Source organism: Alligator sinensis, unplaced genomic scaffold (genome assembly GCF_000455745.1).
Source record: "Alligator sinensis unplaced genomic scaffold, ASM45574v1 scaffold366_1, whole genome shotgun sequence".
Lineage (NCBI taxonomy): Eukaryota > Metazoa > Chordata > Crocodylia > Alligatoridae > Alligator > Alligator sinensis.
In genome coordinates this window covers 4,175,928-4,189,953 of record NW_005841851.1, presented here as the reverse complement: position 1 = coordinate 4,189,953, position 14,026 = coordinate 4,175,928, and the positions used below count along the sequence as shown (strand labels likewise).

Below are 14,026 nucleotides of genomic sequence, written 5' to 3'. Positions count from 1 at the left end.
GACAAAATCACCCTGAATCACATAGGCCACCATACAAAGTTTCTCTCCTTTATGTCTCTAGGTACGGGAAGCCTACCTGCAATTCATGATCACCATTGCCAAAATGATCAGAGACGATAAGAACATGTCTAAAGATGACAGCTTTGTCCAAGAGGAAATGGTAAAGGTGATGGAGTTTGAAACAGAGATCGCGAATGTGAGTATAGGAGACCTACGGGTGTGGAGAAACCTCTCAGCTACCTGGCTGGGGGCAGGGGAGAGGCTGCGCTCAGGATTTGGGGTGAGGGACATATTTTCCCCTAAGCAAGTCTGGTAAGGGCCATTGGGGTGTTTTACTTTCCTCTGTAGCACATCATGATACTGAAATAGGCATAGGCAGTACCATAGCAAGGGGTGCGGGGGTGAGCAGGGTGACCGCCCCAGCCACTAAAGTGAAGGGGCACCAACAAGCGCTGTCCAGCCACGGTGGGACACGGGACGGAGCTACAAGCAGCTCATTTGGGGAGTGCAGGGATAGGGGAAGGGTGGCTCCCGCTGCTGCATGAACTTCCAGGCAAGCACTGCAGGGCACATGCCCCACTGGACCAGGGGCAAGGGCAGGCTGCCACTGCAAGCTTTGCCCAGGGCGCCAAACTTAGTTGCTACGGCATTGGTCATAGGAACTTTCTCGAGTTATCCAGCAGGCTGTTGACTGATATGCTGAAATGCAGAAAACAGTGTTGGTCTTTATAAAATAAGTTTCCTTCTCCAAAAAACAGACTTTAAAGAGCTCTTTCACACATGTGTGCATGCACATACGCATACATGTGATTCCAGCTGCTGAAACTCAACCGTCAGTTCTGAGGAGAACTTTGTGTATGTCTTTAGGCAACTGCTCCTGCGGAAGAAAGGCATGATGTGACCCTGTTGTACAACAAAATGACCCTAAAGAAGCTACAGGAAAAGTTTGCCTTGAAGGTAAGTGTTTTGATGAGTCCCATTGCTTCCAGCTCCTCCTGTGGTTTGGTCAAGAGAAAATTATGCTGAAAATATTTTTGTTTTGAACAACAAAAGGGATTCATAGTCATTTTTCTTCTCAATAGAAAGCTAAGGAAATTGGGAAGGTATTTTCCTATGGAACAAAGCTACAACTGAAGCATTTGCCAGGCCTTAAATCTCTGCACCAGGCAGCAAAAAAAATACGTGAGCTCGTGTCCAGAAAGAATGCTTTAAAGTTCTTGACTTCTGTGCACAGAAGAAATAGGTGAACCACACGCTCTGTTCAGAGCTGGAGCAGTTCTTTTGGGCAAGCTTCACGTTACCTTTTCTTGCGTCGAATTAATTCCACCAAAATCACTGAAGAAGTTTACCAAAGCCACAACCAGTTATGGCTGCAGACTAAAACCACAGCGGACTCTTCCAAGATTGCAATGGTATCCATGCTGCCCAGAGTCTTGACCTTGTGCTTTTCAGTGGAAAACCTTTAAACTACACCTTGCCTAGATGTTTGCCACTCACAAAACTATGAATCAAATTATAACTAATCCCACCTATATTACAACTTGCAATGCTTTAACTTGGTAAGTCAAGAGAGCAGAAAATCTAACTGAATGCCCATGCTTCCTTGCAGGCTAGATTTTCCTCTGGATTCAATAGGCATGCAAGTAATATATCTAGCTATTGAGGAATAATCCAGTAGCAATTCTAGCAATGTATAGAGGGGAAAAGAGTGCTGTTTCTTTCACTGTTGTTACTAGACCAAATCTGAAGGGAATCCGAAGTTCAGGAAAAACTTTAACGTTAGAGTTTTTCCTAAAGGGCAGGGATTACACCCATATATGGTTATTTTAAAAGGAGAAGGAGTTAAATCACATGGTGATTTCCCTGAGAGAGGGAAAACATGAGGTCAGTAAAATTAAGATGGCAGATTTCAAAAAGGCAGATTTCATCTCACTCAAGGAGCTAACAGGCAGGGTATCATGGGAGGATAGATTGAAGGATAAAGCTGCCCAGAAGGGCTGGGAGCTTCTAAGGAGCAGAGTATTCAAAGCCCAACAAGAAACTGTCCCAACACGATGGAAGCAGAAGAAGAATGGTAAGAGACCAATGTGGCTGCACTAAGAGCTCCTAGAAATGCCTCAAATGCAAAAGGAAAGCATACAGGCAATGGAAGAATGGGTAGGTCACAAAATCAGGAAGGCAAAGATAAAGACTGAGCTTCACCTGGCAAAAGAGGTTAAGGACAACAAAAAGAGGATCTATAAGTATACCGGCCAGAAAAGAAGGACCAAGGAAACCATGTGTCTTCTGTTAACAAGCTGGGGGGGACTCCTAACCCAAGATACAAGGAAGGCAGAGCTAATCCACAGCTACTTTGTCTCAGTCTTCACAAAAAAATTAAACTGCCAGACGCTTAATAGAGATTATCTGGATAAGGAAGGGGGCAAGCTGAAGGAAGAGATAACAATAGAGATGGTCAAAGAGCTTTTGTTGGGTCTGAATTAATTCAAGTCAGTAGGGCAAAATGAACTTTATCCCAGGGTCCTGAAAGAACTAGCAGAGGAGATCTCAGAGCCCTTGGCAATGATCTTCATGAAGTCTTGGGAGACCAACCAGGTACCAGAGGACTGAAAAGGGGCCAATGTAGTGCTCCTTTTTTAAAAAAGGCAAGAGGAGGACCTGGGGAACTACAGACCAGTTAGTCTCACCTCAGTACCTGGGAAATTACTGGACCATATAGATTTTAATGGATTTAGTTGGTGTAACACTCTAGAAAGAGTTTTACATTTTGGGTTAAAAATGGCTCATTTATTTAAATTTAGCCCAAGGATCCTCCTAAATATCTTAAGCAAAAGTAGCATAAGCTAAGTTTATATTGATTTGAAAAGGCCCTATAGCCTCTTTCACCTATTTAATTAAGTAAATGATAAAGAACCCAATATGTTAAAACTTGTGTGTAAACAAACTCAGACTGCATAAATCTACAGTGGCCCGATTCTCCTCTTAGCTACTGGTGCAAATCTAAAGTAAAAATTGTCTTCCTTAGAATTGCACCAAGTTGCAGCAAGGGAAGTTTAGGATAGATATTAGAAAAAAACTCTCTCGTGAGGAGGGTCAAGCACTGGAACAGGTTACCCTGGATGCATCTACATGTGTTATTAATGCACAGAAAGGGTACTGTGCATTACAAAAATGTGCAGTAAACTGTGCCTCAGAAAGGATCTACACATGTACTAGCTTAGAAGCAAATTTGCTCCCAACTGGAGCAGTTGAGACCAGGGATGTTCCTGCTCCCCTGCCCTGCTCAGCCCCACTGCAGCCGCAAAGGGGAGCTGAAGGGCAGCATACAGGCCAACCTCCACAAACGTAATAACATAAGTGAAGGCCCTAGGGAGAGGGCATAGGTGGAAGGCCCTAGTTGGAGGGCATAAATTGAAGCCCCAGGAAGGGGGCACTTAAAGCAAGGTAAGTCTACAGACACCTGAGGCCGCATTTGGGCTAGAGGCTGAGATGTCCTCAGATGTGGTGAGGCCAAGTTTGTGTCAAAGGTTATGAACTTGTTTTGGATGCCATCTGTGAGGCATAGGACACAGTGTAGGGATCGTGGATAGTGCCCCCTGGCATGGGGGCATTAAAATGGACAACCTCCTGCATTTTACACCAGTTTAAGGAATAATAAATCATGGCATGCGAAACTGGGTGGACTGCCCTACATAGACAGGGAACAGGCCAAGGTTGAGACATGGCCCCAAGTTGTCTCCCTGTTACAGACAACATTTTATAGAAACAGGAGATTGACTGTTGTCGTTCCCCTGCTTTACCTGTGGCAGGTTAGGGTGTTAGGTTCATGGTTCATGTTGTGTCAGGATGGAGAGTAGTCTTATGTAGAGTTTAGATTACGTTTGTATGTGATGGTTAGGATAGAGATGATCTTGCCCACACTATGGGTTGTCAGTGTTAAGAACTATTTTTTTTCTATGCCACATTTAGTATGAGATTATCACAGCCACAGGGCTTGAAGAGCCCCCTCTGGCGGCCAATTCAGTATCTGGCTCTTGTTTAAAAAAAGCCAACACTGTGTAGGCAAAAATAAGAAAAAAATGTCTAATCACAGTTTAGTTGACAATTTGAGATCCAGACTGAGGAGCAAGTACAGTCCAGTGAGTAGAGTAAGTAGACTAGAAGCCTTCTCATATTGACATTTCTGGTTGGCTTAGAGCTCATGCCACAGAAGAAATGCAACCATAATATCAGGGCCTGGGTCGGTATCTTCATGAGATACTAAAGGAATAGACATGCTGGGGTTATTTCTAAGTAGTACTGCTCTGTAGGATGAATCCCAGAAATGCTGGCCCTTGTCTCCCCCATTAATGTGAAACTAAAAGCCACAGGTCCTACAGGTTTTCTCTTGAGTTCACAATGCCTGCAAAAAATGCTCACTTTCTGAACCAGGAGATAACGTCATATGTCATCCTCCTCCCCTATGCCAAGTATAAAATCTATCTACCATTCAGGGCTGCTTCTTGTATTCAGTCAACCAGCAGATGTACACAGGTGCAGCCCCTGGCCTTTAATTGAATAGCATCACTGATCTCATTTTATAAGTCACCTGAGGAAAGCCCCCCCCCCCGCCCAAGCTCCAGCAAAGCTTGATGGCTCTTGTTATAAAAAGGGATCAGCACAGCTAAAGAGATGCAGAGATAAGGTCCATGTTTATAATGTATTTTAAAAATCTGTGCTTATAAATCTGCAATAAAATTTGACAGGGCCTTTGCTCTCTGTATCATGAGTACACAAGACACTTTCTGTTCCCTACAACCAACATAACTGAGGACTGTGTGGAAACATTATAATGCAAGTTAGATACACAGCCTACAAAGAGCTGTACATCAAATTACCCCAATCAAATGGTGGCCAAAGGAGGGGGTGGCCACAACCAAGTTCTGGGGATAATGCAACCAAAACCCAAAGCAATCAACAAAAAGCGGAGCTCCCCAAGAAGTTTATTGGATGATGTCCCCACAGCAATCAGTCTTTCGGTGTGGTTGGACCAAGGACTTCTAGAGGCAGCTGTCACTCTCCTCTACTGAATAGACCCCACTGCCAGTACTGGGGAGTCCACAGGGAAAGGAGATGCGAGTCTGTCACAGTGAGTACAAAGCAATCCTTAGACCTGATCAATGTGTCTGTCTCCCTCTGCTACAGGACTTTAACTGGGCCCTCTTCATCCAAGGTGTCATGTCTTCAGTAAATGTTCAGGTCCACCCCGAGGAGGAGGTGGTTGTATATGGAATGCCCTATCTGCAGGAGCTCAAAGCAATTATCTCCAAGTACTCAGCAAGGTAAAGGCAGTGGGGAAAAAGCTGAATCTAAGACAAGGAGGGGAGGGATGACAGTCCACAAGGGGTCCAGTACTCTGAAGGGGAAAAGTAGAGAGCTGGGCTTTGTTCACAGGATCTCTGGGTAAACTCATGTCATGTCTCTGGGTCCTTCACTCTATAATGCAGGGGCAAGGCTCCCTTCCTTCACAGGGATGATGGAAAGCAGAATTTTTCAGTGTCTGGGAAGGTCTCCTGCCTGACTGGAGAAAAACCTCAAGGGAAGGATGTGGGGTTCAGCCCCCATTACACTAAGAAGAGACGTAGGAAGAAACTGGAAGTTAAGCTCCTAAAGCAGGCCTGGAACTGGGGCCTGAGGAGTGCTGCCAATGCACATAAGGGCTCCTTATGTGCATTTGTGCACTCTGGATGCTTCTGCATTTAACCAACTGATCCGCCGTTAAACACAAGTAGTGCCACAGCTCCCACAAGGTGTCATGAGGAACAGGACTGGTGCTGACTGCTATTGCTGACTCTGTTGCCCCCACTCCAAAGCACACTTTCCTGTCGACTGACCTATCTTCTGCCAAACACTAAGTGCTTTATTTTGTTCTTGCACATAGAACCATCCAGAACTACCTGGTTTGGCGACTGGTGATTGACCGGGTCAGCAGCCTGAGTCGGCGTTTTAAGGATGCTCGTGCCAACTATAGAAAGGTACCACCCCCACCCCAGCACTGATATAGGACTATAAGGAAACAGCTGAGTTATGGCCCCGTCCCTCATTACCACAGGCAGCCATGCAATACAAACCCTTTCACAAGCCTGTCTTTCTCAGTAGTGGCCAAAAACTCATCAAGACCAGGAGCCCACAGGTCCTGACAAAGGGTAGCTGTCCCAGAGCTCTGCCTAATGAATTTTAACCAAGTAGACATGCAAACCTCTGCTAAGAAGAAAAGACTGGCTTGAAGTCCAGAGTGTAGACGCAGGGCCACACAGTGTAGCTAAGTAGCTAGGGTAGCTAAATAGCTAGGGAAAGCCTTAGCTCTATTAAGAAGTGAGTTTTGCGTCCCTTTGGGACCTACGTACAAGAATGTGCCAACACATTCAGAGCCTTTCAGCAGCATTCAGCACACCATTGGGAAGGTCCTAGTCAGTCCAACCCTTGTCAACCCCACAGCTGAGCCTTTCTGTCCACTTATCCTCCAAACTACCTGACATTCACCCAGGAGTAGCGACAACTATTTTGCTAGATCATACGCTTGGATCACCGCTGTGGCACATACAAGGTCAGAAGCTGCCCTGAGGCGTCTTCATCTTCCCCATGTCAGGCTGCCAGTGTTGCTATGAATAGGAGTAGGTGTCCGTGCTTAAAAACTAAGGAGATGGGCACTCCAAAACTGCTTTAGACAGAAAGACAGACTGAACTGTACCCATATAACCGCCCCACAGTTGCTGGACCTTGTGCATAAGTGATGAATGTAAGGAAGACCAGAAATTCAAAAAAAATAGTTGAGAGAGGACAGAAGCAGAGCAAATGATGGTCTTTTTCCTGGATCAGCCTTTCTGTCTTCTGTTAGCTTGGTATGGAGACTGGGGGGGCAGTGAAAATATATAGGAAGAATCAAGCTCACTGCTTTCATTTCCCAGGCACTTTATGGGACAACATTGGAAGAGGCCCGTTGGCGAGAATGTGTGAGTTATGTCAACAGTAACATGGAGAACGCAGTGGGAGCTCTGTATGTCAGGGAAACATTTGCTGGTGAGAGCAAGAGGATGGTAGGTAATCAAAGTAATTATCCTTCATGCTGAATATCCTTCATGCTATTGTAAGTCCACAGCACCTGGGGCTTCCTTTCCTACCCCAGGTTTAGTATCTCTGCCAAAAATATACATAATACAGAGCTTAACAGAACTTGAGGGGCAGTTTGGATAGAAAAAGGGTGTTTCATTTTCTGTTTCAAAGGCAGAGGAATGTCGGCTCTTGGCAGTCTTTTTAACTAGAACAGGTGGGAGGTCATATTTTGCAGTATTGTTCAAGGAAAGCTGATACCTGTCTTTTTCTCAGTGCATTTCCCCCCAAGGATGCATTCTTGCCACTTCCTTAAGGCTTAAAGACTTAGAAATCCAGCTTCTAATACGCCTCCTTTAATTGTGCCATTTGAATGGCAACTAGGTGTAGCTGAGGTTGATGCAGGGAGGTGACAGATTCTGTGTGTTGCAACTTGAACTGTCTTGTCACCCACCAAAAACAACTGATATCCATTTTGCTTCACCACATTGGATGAGCAAGCAGTCTGGACATGGGAACAAAAGGAAAATACTCCAAGCTGAAATAATCAGTGTCACTATCAGTATCACCTAGGCAAAGTTGAACCAAGCTGATGCTGATGGATCCTAGATTTTGGAGACTGATCTGATTACCTCCCTGAAACTCTTTGGTTTCAGCTGATATTTCCAGTGATTTTACCTTTTTTTAACCTGTTAATTGCACCTTAAATAGTAACCCAGCCGCACATTCAAGTCAATTTAAGTCATGTTAATACAGTAAATGATAGGGCTGTGTGAAATTTCACCAGCTGTTTCATTTCAATGCTGTTTCAACTCGTTTTGAGCTCAAAACAGCTAAATCGAAATGAAACAAAGGGCTTTGAGACAGCCTCAAAACGAAACGAGGGCAGTCAAAACATTTTAAGTTTCGAAGCTGAAGCTGGGCATGCCTGCAGGGAAACAGATAATAAGGAGAGGGAGCGGGAAGAGGGGGCAAGGACACAGTGAGGGTGCGCCTTAACACAGGCTGGAGAAGAAGCTCCTGCAGGAGAGGAAAGAAAGACTCTGTCACAGTTTGGCTGCCTGAGACGCTGCTGGTGCTACTGTGCTGCTCCTCACTAAGTTATTATTTTACCTGTTGTTATCTGAAGTGGTGGACTGGACTGAGGCTGTAGGGGAGGAGGAGTCGCATAGAGGCCCCAGTGCCAGCGCCAGTGAGGGCGCGCCTTAACACAAACACAGTCACACGTCATGAGTTTTGCTTGTCAGCAGCTTGAGGTGCAGTTTCCCAGAAACCCCTGCACCTCTCTCCTTGAAATTTAGCAGGCGTCATGCCCGCAGAAGGGGCTCCCATCTCTGCTGTTTTCTCTGCCAAAGAATGACAAAGTTATAGGCAGTTTTGTGTTTCCCCATTGTAGCCTACGGGCAAAACATCAAAACAGTTTCGATGAAACGAAACAGAATGGAACAGTGGTTTTGAAACAAAATGAAATGCAAAACAAAACACTGTCCCAGCAAAATGGAATTTGAAATGAAATGGTGCCATTTCACAGAGCCCTAGTAAATGAGCCTTAAAGTTATTCCACATATAATGTGTGACAACTTTGTGGCTTGTTTGTATCATACACGCCATCTTCTGACATCCCTGGCACCCAGGGACCCAAGGATCAAGGAGCCTCCCTGATGCCTTAGTCCCCGTGTACTGGAATGAGTAAAACCATGTGTACTGCCCAGCTGGGGTTTTCACAATGAGCTGATTGTTGGCTGGGGCCTGGGATTGCACTGGTGTCAGGGCCAGATCCCAGTTTGATCCCAGCTCAGAATCAACTGATTAAGGCACCTGGTTTCAACTTGATGGCACAAAGGGAGCTCAGGATCATGATCCCAGGCTCCTCCTCCACTGGCAAGTAAGACACAATTGGGATCTAATCCCTGATCCCAGAATTGTGCATTCTGCTGTGCACATGTGGCATAGAAGGAGGCATGATGGTGGGATCGTGGATCAGATCCCATCACACCTTTAAATGAAAATCTGTCAGTGGGCTTAGATGAACAATTGTTGCATGGTCTAATTAAAATTTACTCCAAGAAAGACTTCCTTGTATTCGGTTTAGAAATAAAAATATTGCTCTTGTGATCCTTTTCCTTTGGTCTATGCAGGCAAGAATAAAAAACTGAAATTCCCCTAGTGAAACTATTGGTGGTGATTGGGACTGGGGTTTTCCTGGAGTTCTGCAGTCTTGTTCACTGACAAGAGGCCTCCTGTCCAGTAATGGAAAGCCCCCTTTTATTTTGCAAAGGATTCTAAACTACAGGTGGAAGGAAAAATGTACAGGTGTCAGGCAAATCTGTGACAGTCTAATGTTTGTCTGATTTCAGTAGTACTGAAATGCATGTCCTATAATAACAAGCCTAATAATACCACCTTGCTCTTACATAGATAGCACTTTCCATCAGCAGACCTCAAAGCAATGTACAAGAAGGTCACTACCATTACTCCTATTTTACAGATGGAGAAAATGAGATACAGGAAGATGAAATGACTTTTTCAGCATCAGCCAGCTAGCAAGTTGCTGAGCTGGGAATACAACTCAGGCCTCCCAAGGCCCATTTTAATGCTCTGTCCAGTACACCAGGCTGCTCATGCTGTTAAAGTTGTATGACTTGTGATGGGTCGTGTTATCGTCTCACCAGTGAGCAATGGTTATCGTCTCACCAGTGAGCAATGGTTAGCCACTGACCAGGATACTTCTGTCTCACCTGCTTTTTAGTTCCTGCAGTTCATGTCTCACACCATTCACTGAAGCCAGGACACACGTAACTCAATCTACCACACCTTTAGATACAGTTGGCAAAAAAACAGCAAATAGTGAATTTCTTCCTGTCTCCATTTTAGGTCCGAGATTTAATAGACAAAATCCGTGAAGTGTTCATTGAGACGTTAGATGAATTGCAGTGGATGGATCAGACGTCTAAAGAGAAAGCTCGTGAGAAGGTCAGACATCACAAGAAACCTCAATATCCTGTTGAGAACGTCAGATCTTGGGAAATTGTGCAAGATCATTATTTCAACTCCACAGAAATATCAGAGAGAGAAAGAGCAATTAAAATAAGTTCTGTCAAATTTATTCACAAATGTCCTTCATATTACTTTGATCCTTTATTTAGTTCTCAAACACTTATATTCTGTTTAATCAGACTTGGATCAAGGTCCAAGTGTATCATATGCTTGCATCTAGACAAAAGCAGTAAGTCTTCCCCATGTATACACGGATCTGTATTTCTTTTTGAGGATTAAGAGAACATAACAGGTTGTCTTTGCTTGTAGGCAATGGCCATTAAGGAACAAATTGGTTATCCAGATTATATTTTAGAAGATCACAATGAAAAACTGGATCAGGAATATACAAATGTAAGTCTGCAGCGTGTCCCTCCACATGGTTAACTTCAAAACAAACATATTGCCTGACTTTTTACAATACTTAATACCTGAGTTACCCATCATTCTCAGAGGTCCAATTAGGACTAAAAGCTGCATTTTTTAGAGATGCTTATAAGAGTGTGTAAATATACAATTCCTTTCCCAAGTAGCACACCATTTAAGAAACAGTTTGTAATCCAAATATTTTCATAACATGCATTAATAGCATTACATTGTAACAACATTACAAGCAAATTGCTGATACCCTGGGATTTGTATTTCTTCAGTTAAACTTCAGTGAGTACAAATACTTTGAAAACATCCTGGAAAACCTGAGAGCTGGAGCGCAGAAGAGCCTGAAAAAGCTTCGAGAGAAAGTTGACCAAGATATGTGAGTGCTCATATTGCATGATATATGAACACCCTAAATCCTGGACAAATGGTGAGAGATTGTCCTGAAGTGATGGAAAATCATGCATCAAAGATAATTATGACTGCTTTTGTTTGTGAGCATCTCAGAACATGTTGTTTGCAAGAACTGAACAAATGTTTCTTTATCTGCCTTTAATAGTAATGTAGGTTAGAGTGACTACACGGGATCAGCCAGACCTCTTGAAATCTGTGTAATCTTTCATTTGCTTCACGTTATTCTGTTACAATGGAGCTCTTTATCACAAAAGCTGTGACTGATCTTCTTGACAACTGAGCAATGGGGAAATGGGTAGCATGTGTGCTGTGGATACTTTAAAATAAGTAATTGAAAAGGAATTTTAAAATGGCTTAAATGGTCCATTTAAACTGCAGTTGAAAACACTCCTGAAATATGGGGCAGTTCCGCTCTGGATCCAGATGTAAACTTTGAAGTTCCCAAGTTTTATTCAGATACACACCTTGTTTTTGAAAGGCAACATGAAAAAAAAATAGATTTTTCTAGAATTATGGCTGCATAGAGCAGGGACAGAGCCTAATCTTCAGCTGACTCACCCTCTCTTTCCTACTTAACTAAAGCTGAAACCATAGCTGCTGCTGAAAACTGGTCTCCATGGGTGGATCTGTGATTTTGAAAAGAGTTAAAGAGTCTTCAGGGCTGTGAAATAGGAGAAGAGAGGTCAGGATCTCTTAGCAGACAGTAAAATTGGCCTAAGAAAGGTTAGCTTTTTAGCAGAACATTTGCTATTAAAAAGAAGAGACGATCAGCAGTGTAACAATGCAGCCAGATGCCTGGGGCATCTGCAAAGGGGCAGTGGAGACTTCCAATTGCTGCTGCAGTCATGAAGCTGTAGCAAAAGATGCGTTTCACCCCATCCCCATCAGCGCCCATTGTGGTTGCCCCTGTTGCACTGCTCTAGTTATATCACTGGTTAACAGGTTATATCACTGGTTAAGAAGAGTGAGGCATTAAGTCAATAGACTCTCTTATCTGCCTGAATAATAATGAGGCACCCACTGTACTGTGGAGCAGGAAGTAAAGCAGGGCATTTCTATCCCAGGCAGAAATTCAGCTTTGTTGCTTAATACACTCACCCCAATTTGGGGGGTAGGGCTAATTTTAGGGGGAAAGGTTCACGTTGCATGAAACAAAATATGATAGTTCTGTGAGGCTGAAGCATGTGCAAATGGCCGATTAGAAATTTTAGTTCATTAGAGTGAATAGCCATTTTTCTCAATCCTCTTGTCATGATTGCAAGATCTTGCTGCCCTTCCAGCTCTTTCTTTGAAGCCCCAGAGTTTGTGTCCACATATCCCTGGAGTCCACATATCCCTCACATTTCCAGACTCTTAGCCAAGATCCCAAGCTACAGCACCCTGTGCATCATCCATAATTTTCCCTACAGGCTCAACTGGCTTCAAGCATTTTTCATTCTTTCCCTTGGAAGTTTGTGGCCAGTGGTTAAATGACACAATACATCTTTCTTAAAAATATAAGTGTATTGCTTATGTAACCATAGGATACATCACCTCTTAAAAGGATGAGGGCTTGAAACAAAAAGCTCACACATATCTAGCTTAACTTTAGCACACCCATCCTTCTTCTGGGGGCCCCAATAGGTCTAAATTTACTCCGGTTGCAAGCCTCTTGCGTCACCTACTCTCTCACTTCTCACAGGATCATAGGAAAGTTGAAACCTCACCAGATTATCTAGTCCAACCCCCTGTTCAAGGCAGGATTGTCCCTGACTAAAGCACCCATGCCAAGTATCTGTCCCACCTGCTACTGAAAATTTCCAAGCACCTATATTCCACAATTTCTCTAAGTAACCTGTCCCAATGATTGACCACCCTCACAGTCAGAAACTTCTTCCTAATGTCAAACCTAAATTTCCCCTACTGGAGTTTTAAGCCATTATTCGTAGCCCTGTCCCCTCCAGCCACAGAGAAAAGCCCATTCTCTATCTTCTCTGTAATCACCCTTCAGGTATTTGAAAATTATTATAATATCCCCACTGACAGTCTTCTCTTCTCCAAACTAAATAACTCGAGTCCTTTAAGCCTTTCCTCATAAATCTTGCTCTGCAGACCCCTAATGATTTTTGTTGCTCTGTACTTTCCAATCTAGTCACATCTTTCTTGAAGTGTAGAGCCCAAAACAGGACACAGTACTCCACGTGAGGCCTCACCGGTGCGGAAGAGAGGGAGAATCACTTTCCTTGTTTTGCAAGTGAAACTCATCCTTGAGAACTCGCCATTAAATGCAGCCCAAAATCTTTGTTCTCGCAGCTCACATCACTGTCCAACACCAATTCTACATACAGACACACCTGAGCACCAAAATGAATGGCCTACACATTGTTTTGCAGTAGTTGACAGAAAAGTACATAATATCTAGTTCCCACTTGGATTTCCTGATGATTCTGATACTGAATTAATTATGCATGCAGTAAGCCCCTACACAACAATCAGACAAATATATAGAGTATAGAGTGTCGTAAATTATTACAGGCAATTCAAAATCCTTCATACTCAACCTTACACATTGTTAGTCAATAAAAAGTATCTTCCCATCACATCAGCAATATTTCAACTGCAGACTCATCAAAATACTTGTGTATCATACATTGGTTTTAGTTTCCTTTGTTGTCTGTAGAGCAAGCTTATTCCTTAGCCTCCAACCCCTTTGCATCCCTAATTATTGAGGGCCTGAGAAAAGCATATTAGAGACCTTTAATTAATTTCAGTAGAATTTGGGACCAGGCCCTCTTGGCCTGTCAATTAAACTGAATATAAAGTTCTCACATCTTTCATTTTGCATGTCTGATTTGCAGCCTGCCAGTGAAATCTACCCCAAGCCTTGACAGGTTTTTAATTTGAGCTACAAACCCACTTATCACTAACATGCCATTGTTTAATGAAATAAATTGAAATTCAATTTTATTCCTTATGTTACCTTACCAATACAGTCGAATGGGCTGCTCCTGTCCATTCATCGTGGGAAAGGGACAAATAAGAAGGCAAGTTTCACAACTTTAGATACGTCTGAGAGTTGCATATAGAATCCTAATGTGATGTAGCTATTCAGTACCATATGCTGAGCACACTT

At 43.4% G+C, this 14,026-nt stretch overlaps 1 protein-coding gene across 6 annotated transcripts in view; it reads left to right on the top strand.

Moving 5' to 3' along the window:
* The window catches only part of MMEL1 (membrane metalloendopeptidase like 1), a 78,555-nt gene that overhangs the window by 48,689 nt on the left and 15,840 nt on the right, over positions 1-14,026 (top strand). For all 6 annotated transcript variants that reach the window (XM_025211892.1, XM_025211911.1, XM_006016205.2 and 3 more), the window contains 8 exons: positions 62-196; positions 868-957; positions 5,185-5,321; positions 5,921-6,014; positions 6,948-7,076; positions 9,964-10,062; positions 10,396-10,479; positions 10,776-10,879. In XM_025211892.1, coding sequence (XP_025067677.1) covers positions 62-196; positions 868-957; positions 5,185-5,321; positions 5,921-6,014; positions 6,948-7,076; positions 9,964-10,062; positions 10,396-10,479; positions 10,776-10,879 — 872 coding nt within the window. The remainder of the gene's footprint in view (positions 1-61; positions 197-867; positions 958-5,184; positions 5,322-5,920; positions 6,015-6,947; positions 7,077-9,963; positions 10,063-10,395; positions 10,480-10,775; positions 10,880-14,026) is intronic.